Here is a 10,600-nt window from a genome sequence, read left to right on the forward strand (position 1 = left end):
GGTGATAGGGTGGCGTGGGGCTATAGTGGTGTAAGGCAGAGGCTTGAGTCAGTGGCCCTAGTGGTTTCCGTCGTGCAGGAGCAGGGTGGTTCTCGTGGTTGGCGGTTGTGGAGAGTAGACGAGGAGGTGAAAATAAAATTGAGAGAGAGACCAAGAGGAAGAAATAGAGGGGGGAGAGAGAGAGAGAGAGAGAGAGAGAGAGAGAGAGAGAGAGATAGTCTATTGAGAAGATAATTTGAGGGTGAAGAAAAGAAAAATAAACTGAAGGGGGTGGGTAAAAAGTGAGATTCATGGAAGAAGAAATTAGGGAGCAATTGACGGGAGAAGAAGATTTCGGGGGGAAAAGAAACTGTGGGGATGAAGCGTGTGTTTGGGGAAGAAGAAATTGAAAGGAGAAGGAGTCTTACCCGAAAACGACATCGTGTGGGTCTTCTTGGCTGGGCTCTTCTTGGGCTTGGGTTGTGGGTTTGGGCTTTGGGTATTACATTGGGTAGATGACAATTTCTGGCCCACTGCACATGTTTTGATTAGCTGAAACATGACATCCAGAGGAATGTACAATATCAAACCTAAAGAAAACATATTGGAAATGGATGCACGTCCATATTCATATCTTATGTCTGTATGACAATGTAGAAAAATGGGGCCTTTAGTGTTCGAAGTGGATACAGATTTTTCAACACTCTTCTTCATCATGATATTGCTGAGAGTTCAAATGCTAATGAAGAGTAGAAAATGTGGAATGCCATTTGGAAAATGGGGGTTCCCAATAAAGGTAAAGTGTTTGCTTGAAGAGTTTGTAAGGAAAGCCTCCCATCGAAACATAACTTGTTAAACAGAAAAATTATAGGGATGTTGCATGTGATTTTTGCAATTATTCTGATAAGGATGTATCTCATGCTGTGTTACAGTGCCTTGACTTTAAAACTGCATGGTTGCAACTTTTGCCTATTTTAACAGATATGCCTGACATGTGTACAGTTATTGATGCAGTTGTGTTTTTGTTACATAGAGGGGATCAAAGATTACTTAGCAGATTCTTCTTAATTGCATGGTCATTCTGGTACAGGCGCAACAAGTGGACCATTGAGCATTCCCTGTTGGACCCTCTACAGACTGCATGCTATGCCATTAGTTTGCAAAAGCCTATACTCCCAACAACTACAGAACCAAGCTATTCTATGTAGAAAGTGGGTTGTTGGCATGCTCCTCCACCAGGTTTTTGCAAGCTTAATGTCGATGCTGCTTTATTTTTTGATCTTTGAAGCGCTGGGGTGGGTGCTGTGCTTAAGGATGAGAAAGGGAAAGTACTTATGGCTGTGAGTAAAGTTGAGCATGTGCTTAATGATTCAGAGTCAGTTGAATTACTAGCCATGTTACGAGGCCTTCAGTTCAGTTTGCATTTGGGGATTTTCAAAGTTGTGCTTGAAAGTGATAGTTTACTCATGGTGGAAGCCTTGTCTACTTATGAAGATTCCTTATCAATTCAAGGTAACCTATTAAAGGAAGGTAGAAATTTGCTTAGCCATTTCGAAGACCATCAAGTTCAACATGTGCTTAGAGGTGGGAACCAGGTTGCTCATTTTCTAGCAAAGCATGCATGGTCAGTCTCAGATCTGGAGATGTGGATGGGATATTTCCCTTCTTTTCTATCTCAGTATATTTGGCTTGATCTTTCTAATTTGTAAGCTCAATATTTGTTGTTTTCAATGAAGTTTCTTCTTATAAAAAAAAATGTAAAAGAAAATTTTTAGGCCTCCTAATTGAAAGAAGAAATCAAATAAATCAAATTGATTGATCCAATCGTTCCTCATTTCTAGGTGTCCCGTAGAGAATTAAATATTTTCTATTCCTTCCTAAGATTGCAATCAATTAGGTGAAATATTAGAAGATGAGTTGAGATGGTTTGTGAATAATAAAATAAAATATTGTAATATATTATTTTTTAATATTATTATTGTTTAGAGATTTAGAAAATTTGAATTGTTTCTTATATTTTGTGTGGCAATTTGAGAAAGTTATAACGATGAGATAGGATGAGTTGAGGTGAGTTACGAATCAGGGTTAATGGAATAGTATTCCTCAATGAAATTGCAAGTTACATGTTCAATGAGCCATTATTTCTGGACTATGCCAACAAATTAGAACCAAACAAATTATATATTTTCCACACATAAAAGAAAAAATTACCTTATTTTCCTTTCTGAAATTTTTCCAAGCATAAAAAGAAATGGCAAACAAACAAAAACGTGGAAAGCTATCAATCAATTCTCAGAGTTCATAAACTCGTGAAGGGGGTAAAGGTGGAAAATCAATTAACAAAGAAATAATTATTCACCAAATTATATTCCTTAATTGAAGAATTTAGTAGATAGCCCTTACCAGAAGCAGAAACCCGAGCAAATATTCAACAACGAATCTTACAATTTAGGTCATAAATCAGATCTGTGGCAACCTATGGCCATCTAGAACCCAGAGATAAAACCAAAAGTAAGTGTAGAAAAATAATTTAGTCCAACCTGATCAACTATTTGTTGGTCTTCGAAAGTGACATCTGCTTCGCGATCCAAATGTGCAATGGCTTCAAGCAGCTCCTCCTTGTGAGAGTCTTGGCATCTTTGCCTTTCTTCAGAAAAATAGGAAAAGAAAGAAATTTTGGCTCTCCATTCCTCAGGTTTCGAGGTGCTTGAAAGGTTGCGGGTGATGGGATTGGCTGGGGCTAGGAAGCATAAGGCAGTTCGAAGAGGCCGAAAGGGGAGAGAGAGAGAGACATGAGCGGCCGGGGTGGGAGGGGGGCTTTTAGGATTATGGGATTCAAATCAAAGAAGGGAGGAATGGAAAACACAGTTTCGATTTTTTTTTTTTTATCTATTTTTCGATTGTGACATTTTCTAGTGATTCAAAGTAGTCGCAAAAGAGTAAAAGTGCAAGAAAATATTTTTGCCTTCGATATTATTTGTGACAACTTTATTTCGTTCCAAAAAAATTATAGCGACGAAATGAGATGGCCACAAAAAATTTCATTGCAAAAAGGCTAGTCTGTTCTAGCCTATTTTTGCATCGACCAAACAAATGATGCAAAAACTTAAAGTTTCGCCGCAAAAAAATATACTAATATTTGAACACCATATGGCACTATTTGCGACGAAATTTAGCGACAAGTTCAATTTAGCCGCAAATGATATCTTTTCTCATTGATTTTAGCTTCAACGAAAATCTTTTAGATGCAAAGGGCTAAAAATCTTGTGGTGAGATAAGAATAATTAGGGCTGTAAATAAACAAGAGTACAAGACTACTCAACAACCTGCTCGAGATTGATTCAGTCAAATTTGAATTTAGCTTAATTCGATTGTTAATTCAGTCCTTTGTGAACAAAAAATTATAATCAATTATTAAATTATACAACTTGTAAAAAGCTTGGCTAGACTCTCATAACTCATAAGAGTATATAAATTTGAATAACTTCGTAAATATTTTAATATTCAATATATTTTAATATTGAGAATATTAGAGGAAATCATGATCCTAATCCTGAACTCAGTCGCACATATATATTTTAAAAATTAAAAATATATACGTGCCACTGGTCTCAAACATATACATCTCAAACATATATGAATATGATGAAGTGACTATATGTAACAACATTAATTTTTCGTAATGGTTAAAATCATTAACCATGATATGTAACATAAGCAAACCCCAGCTTGGATTGGGTCAAATTAGGAGAGTTGGAAGAATACATGCACGCCACTGAACTCAAAGCAAGTGGATTTGTTCAGATAGATTCGAGGATTCATTCGACAAAAAAGCCACTGCACTCGTGGTCAGTCCCTCTGACAGAAAGTATGGAAGAGCAATTATCCTTCTCATGTTACCTAACCTTCGGTTTTAAATTATATATAATTAAAGTGACCAACCATCAAACTTGAATTATAATTTCAAACGGAAGGTTAGGTAATAGAATTTTAAAACTTTAATTATCACGCCACCAACTTATCTCATCGTTACAGCTTTACAAATAATTGTAGGTCATTTTAAACTATGAATCGAAAATCCACCCATTATAGCGGTGAACATCGGCATCCATAGTTTAACATCCACCATGGACATGATAAGCATCTCTCACCAAGGAGAATCCAGTCGCTCCAATTACCAGAAGCCGATATGGGAGTTCACGAAGGAGGAACTCCACTTCAGGATCAACGAGCAGGTAACGAAATATTCCGAAGAAGCCAAAAAGTTGAAAGAAAAAGCCTACCTTGGAAGCACTAGCTGCATCTACAGAGTCCTCCCGAGGCATAAGAAAATCAATGGTAACTCGTTATACGAGCCCGACATGGTCTCCATCGGGCCCTACTACTACAACCTCCGTAATGAAAAGTTCAAGATGGCCGAAGATTGCAAGAGGAAGTGCTTCGGCTCCATGCTGGTTAAGGCAGCAAGTGACTACATCCAAGTTGACATCTATGAGAGCTGCTTGGAAAGAATAAGCGAACTTGAAGAGGACATCAGAAATTGTTATTCTGAAGAGTTCGAAGTCGCCGGTATTGAATTTCTCGAAATGATGATTGTTGATGCTTGTTTTATAATAGAAATCATTGATATGTTTGGACCGAGGAAAGAAGTGGACTCCAGCGAATCTCTTGCAGCCTTGTCGTGGATGGTACCGTATTTCTACAGGGACTTTCTCCTGCTTGAGAATCAGATCCCTTTATTCGTTCTGGAAGAGATATATGCGATTACCCGTAAAATATTTCCTGTCATGAGCTGTAGATCCCATCTAATATATGCTGCTTTGGAATTCTTTAAGAACGGAATGAAAAGATTCGATTTAGACATTTTCGATTTCACTTTAATGAACGTGAGGGAAACGAATGATGATGATCAGTGCCCGCCGCCCTTGCATTTGCTGGACTTGGTTCGGAGTAGTTTAATGCCATTCTATAAGCAACAGGGACCAGAATTCCCTACAGAGACTACATTCATTCACTGCGTCTCGAAGCTCCGGCTAGCGGGGATTAAGGTCAGTCCAGTCAAAGCGCACAGCTTCCTAGAAGTGAAATTCAAGAAAGGTGTGATTGAGATGCCAAACATAGCCATCAACGACTTGATGAGATGTCTGTTGCTGAACTGTGTGGCATTCGAGCAGTGCCACAAGAGAAGCAAGAAGTACTTCACAGTTTACGCTACTTTTTTGGACTGCCTGGTGAACACCAGCGAGGACATTGAGTACCTTCGCGAGCGCAATGTCATTGACAATTACTTTGGGGACGACTCCGAGGCTGCGGACTTCATCAACCGTGCGGGCAAGGATTTGGTACTCAATGCTGATAAAGGCTTCTATTTGGGGAAATTGTTCAAGGATGTGGACAAGCATTATCAGAATAGGTGGGAGTGGAAGTGGGCGAGCTTCAAGGGGGAGTATTTTGACAAGCCATGGTTGCTTCTGTCGGCAGCGGGTGGGATTTTGCTCGTACTGGCTACGTCATTCCAGGCCGTAATGGCCTTCTTAACTTACAAGTATAAAAATTGCTAGCCTAGCTGCCGATTGGGTAATTAATTAGACTGTCATAATTATTTCTCTCGAGTATTATGATGACTCGATATCATGGTTTTAGAAAGTTTGGTCATCAATCGCTACTTTTAGCGATATGATATTATCAGTCGACTTTGCTGGTTTGATGGTGTGTTTAGCATGTATTAATTATTTTTTATATGAAATTATTATTTAGTTTTTCTTTTTGACTTTTCAAATTATCCATATATAAATATATTTATATATATATATCATTATATATATAGTGAAGATAGAAATTTGGATATACATAAGCCAATCAAACTCGGCAAGAGAAACACAAAACCAACTCAATAGGACTAAACTTCATTTTAAGAGACAAATAAAAATATATATTGTTTCTTTTAGCATAGTTTCTAAAACAAATAGATTGTAGGATAAATGTATTTGATTTTTTTAGAAATTCTTTAACTATAGGAAGATGACTCTAGTTTGGTCGGATAGTTTCTTTTTCTAACTTATTTATGAGATTCAGGATTTTGACAAGTCAGTGTCTAACTTAGTTCTTGTTTTAATATTTGCATGACAAATCAAACATGACTCAGAGAAATTTTGTGGACATGATAAATTCAAGGAAATCTTCCCTTATTTGTCTGTCTCTTTTTATTCTACTCTCCTTTCATTGTTTTATTTTATTTATTTTTTCATACTTTGAATTTCATTAAATATATATCCCGTTATGTCGATTGAGTGAATGCAGCCAATATAACAAACACTCTCTTCCAATTATTCACGGAGGGGGAGGAAATAATCCCTTGATTGTTTGTCTTTTCTCAAATCTAATCAATTATTCGAGGGCATACCATGTGAGTGGCCGGAAGACCAACTCATCAGCATTATGAGATGGCCTACCACCAAAAGAAAATAATCCCTTCTTTGTTTGTCATTTCTACGTGCAGCTCGATGCTAGTACTGTTGAAATTTTTTATTTTATTTTTTAATTCTTCATTTTACTTAGTAATTATAAAGTATTTTTTAATAATATTATAATTTTTTTATTTCTTAAAAACATATTTAAAGTACAAAAAAATACATGTCAAAATGTCAAAAAAAAAAAAAAAAAAAGTTATACCTAACGGTAGACGTAGCACCATCCATCTAAGAAAAAACAGTATGCAGATTCCAAAAAAAAAAAAAAAACAGTTCTTCTATACACAGTCAATAAGTCGAATCAGTCGTCTATGTCACATTAGATTTAAAATGAATTCTTCCTCTCTCATCAGTTCGGTCTTTCTCTCTCATTAGTTCTAGCAGCTCGGTCTCTCCCTCTTCTCAACTCTCTCTCATAAAGTGTCTCTACATCAATCATGTTTGTATGTAATTTGCCTCATGCGCTTACAATAAGCATTTTTCAAAATAAAAAAAAAAATAGCATGTAGAAATGTAAAATTGGTCCTTGCAACACGAAGGAGTCTTGGGAGTTGGGTTAAAGCAATTAAAAATTTAAAACACACAGAAGCTCCATCTCTATCATCTGCTGCAGCACTGAAACGAAGCCACGTTCTCTGCTGCACTGAAAAGGGAGACGTAAGCACTTGTCTCATTTCTGCATTTCCATCGTTGGCGTCTTCACCTTTGTCAAATTCTTTCCTTGCATCCACTTCTTCGTCACTACCAATGTAGAAGCTGTGATCTGAGACCGAGCTCTTCATTTTCCTGTCTTAGATCTTTGACTCTTCAAAACTCGTACACATTAAAAACCTTTCAACGACTATGCATGCATTGGGATGTACAAGTTGTGCTTTTCATTCCAGTACAGATATCTCCCGCCATCCTTGTTTGTCTCTGTCTTGCAAAGGGGCTGCGACTCTTTTTAGATTTTAATGGAGGAAACGAACGACTTGGTGGAGAGAAGGAAGACAGAAATGTGTGTGGTTTCTGTGTTTGTTCGAAATTTTGAACTATAATGCGGAAGGTCTGAAATTGCGGACCGGGCCGTTTTCCTGTCCCGGATGAACAGTCCAATTCATAATTTTAAGAGACAAATAAAAAAATTACTCTAGAATTAATATTGTTTCTTTTAGCATAGTTTCTAAAACAAATAGATTGTAGGATAAATGTATTTGATTTTTTTAGAAATTCTTTAACTATAGGAAGATGACTCTAGTTTGGTCGGATAGTTTCTTTTTCTAACTTATTTATGAGATTCAGGATTTTGACAAGTCAGTGTCTAACTTAGTTCTTGTTTTAATATTTGCATGACAAATCAAACATGACTCAGAGAAATTTTGTGGACATGATAAATTCAAGGAAATCATCCCTTATTTGTCTGTCTCTTTTTATTCTACTCTCCTTTCATTGTTTTATTTTATTTATTTTTTCATACTTTGAATTTCATTAAATATATATCCCGTTATGTCGATTGAGTGAATGCAGCCAATATAACAAACACTCTCTTCCAATTATTCACGGAGGGGGAGGAAATAATCCCTTGATTGTTTGTCTTTTCTCAAATCTAATCAATTATTCGAGGGCATACCATGTGAGTGGCCGGAAGACCAACTCATCAGCATTATGAGATGGCCTACCACCAAAAGAAAATAATCCCTTCTTTGTTTGTCATTTCTACGTGCAGCTCGATGCTAGTACTGTTGAAATTTTTTATTTTATTTTTTAATTCTTCATTTTACTTAGTAATTATAAAGTATTTTTTAATAATATTATAATTTTTTTATTTCTTAAAAACATATTTAAAGTACAAAAAAATACATGTCAAAATGTCAAAAAAAAAAAAAAAAAACAGTTATACCTAACGGTAGACGTAGCACCATCCATCTAAGAAAAAACAGCATGCAGATTCCAAAAAAAAAAAACAACAGTTCTTCTATACACAGTCAGTAAGTCGAATCAGTCGTCTATGTCACTTTAGATTTAAAATGAATTCTTCCTCTCTCATCAGTTCGGTCTTTCTCTCTCATTAGTTCTAGCAGCTCGGTCTCTCCCTCTTCTCAACTCTCTCTCATAAAGTGTCTCTACATCAATCATGTTTGTATGTAATTTGCCTCATGCGCTTACAATAAGCATTTTTCAAAATAAAAAAAAAAATAGCATGTAGAAATGTAAAATTGGTCCTTGCAACATGAAGGAGTCTTGGGAGTTGGGTTAAAGCAATTAAAAATTTAAAACACACAAGCTCCATCTCTATCATCTGCTGCAGCACTGAAACGAAGCCACGTTCTCTGCTGCACTGAAAAGGGAGACGTAAGCACTTGTCTCATTTCTGCATTTCCATCGTTGTCGTCTTCACCTTTGTCAAATTCTTTCCTTGCATCCACTTCTTCGTCACTACCAATGTAGAAGCTGTGATCTGAGACCGAGCTCTTCATTTTCCTGTCTTAGATCTTTGACTCTTCAAAACTCGTACACATTAAAAACCTTTCAACGACTATGCATGCATTGGGATGTACAAGTTGTGCTTTTCATTCCAGTACAGATATCTCCCGCCATCCTTGTTTGTCTCTGTCTTGCAAAGGGGCTGCGACTCTTTTTAGATTTTAATGGAGGAAACGAACGACTTGGTGGAGAGAAGGAAGACAGAAATGTGTGTGGTTTCTGTGTTTGTTCAAAATTTTGAACTATAATGCGGAAGGTCTGAAATTGCGGACCGGGCCGTTTTCCTGTCCCGGATGAACAGTCCAATTCATAATTTTAAGAGACAAATAAAAAAATTACTCTAGAATTAATATTGTTTCTTTTAGCATAGTTTCTAAAACAAATAGATTGTAGGATAAATGTATTTGATTTTTTTAGAAATTCTTTAACTATAGGAAGATGACTCTAGTTTGGTCGGATAGTTTCTTTTTCTAACTTATTTATGAGATTCAGGATTTTGACAAGTCAGTGTCTAACTTAGTTCTTGTTTTAATATTTGCATGACAAATCAAACATGACTCAGAGAAATTTTGTGGACATGATAAATTCAAGGAAATCATCCCTTATTTGTCTGTCTCTTTTTATTCTACTCTCCTTTCATTGTTTTATTTTATTTATTTTTTCATACTTTGAATTTCATTAAATATATATCCCGTTATGTCGATTGAGTGAATGCAGCCAATATAACAAACACTCTCTTCCAATTATTCACGGAGGGGGAGGAAATAATCCCTTGATTGTTTGTCTTTTCTCAAATCTAATCAATTATTCGAGGGCATACCATGTGAGTGGCCGGAAGACCAACTCATCAGCATTATGAGATGGCCTACCACCAAAAGAAAATAATCCCTTCTTTGTTTGTCATTTCTACGTGCAGCTCGATGCTAGTACTGTTGAAATTTTTTATTTTATTTTTTAATTCTTCATTTTACTTAGTAATTATAAAGTATTTTTTAATAATATTATAATTTTTTTATTTCTTAAAAACATATTTAAAGTACAAAAAAATACATGTCAAAATTAAAAAAAAAAAAAAAAACAGTTATACCTAACGGTAGACGTAGCACCATCCATCTAAGAAAAAACAGCATGCAGATTCCAAAAAAAAAAAACAACAGTTCTTCTATACACAGTCAGTAAGTCGAATCAGTCGTCTATGTCACTTTAGATTTAAAATGAATTCTTCCTCTCTCATCAGTTCGGTCTTTCTCTCTCATTAGTTCTAGCAGCTCGGTCTCTCCCTCTTCTCAACTCTCTCTCATAAAGTGTCTCTACATCAATCATGTTTGTATGTAATTTGCCTCATGCGCTTACAATAAGCATTTTTCAAAATAAAAAAAAAAATAGCATGTAGAAATGTAAAATTGGTCCTTGCAACACGAAGGAGTCTTGGGAGTTGGGTTAAAGCAATTAAAAATTTAAAACACACAAGCTCCATCTCTATCATCTGCTGCAGCACTGAAACGAAGCCACGTTCTCTGCTGCACTGAAAAGGGAGACGTAAGCACTTGTCTCATTTCTGCATTTCCATCGTTGTCGTCTTCACCTTTGTCAAATTCTTTCCTTGCATCCACTTCTTCGTCACTACCAATGTAGAAGCTGTGATCTGAGACCGAGCTCTTCATTTTCCTGTCTTAGATCTTTGACTC

General features: G+C 36.1%; 1 protein-coding gene across 1 annotated transcript; it reads left to right on the forward strand.

Moving 5' to 3' along the window:
• The first annotated feature begins 4,079 nt into the window (after positions 1-4,079).
• Positions 4,080-5,742, forward strand: LOC121244600 (UPF0481 protein At3g47200-like). Its single transcript, XM_041142749.1, has 2 exons — positions 4,080-5,568; positions 5,607-5,742. Exon 1 carries the CDS (start codon positions 4,107-4,109, stop codon positions 5,538-5,540), a length of 1,434 nt encoding a protein of 477 aa, XP_040998683.1. The 5' UTR covers positions 4,080-4,106; the 3' UTR covers positions 5,541-5,568; positions 5,607-5,742.
• Positions 5,743-10,600: the final 4,858 nt, after the last annotated feature.

Source organism: Juglans microcarpa x Juglans regia, chromosome 8S (genome assembly GCF_004785595.1).
Source record: "Juglans microcarpa x Juglans regia isolate MS1-56 chromosome 8S, Jm3101_v1.0, whole genome shotgun sequence".
In the NCBI taxonomy this organism is placed as follows: Eukaryota; Viridiplantae; Streptophyta; class Magnoliopsida; order Fagales; family Juglandaceae; genus Juglans; species Juglans microcarpa x Juglans regia.

Excerpts from the sequence above, each read along its gene's own strand:
- LOC121244600 (XM_041142749.1), top strand. The coding sequence starts at position 4,107 with ATGGACATGATAAGCATCTCTCACCAAGGAGAATCCAGTCGCTCCAAT.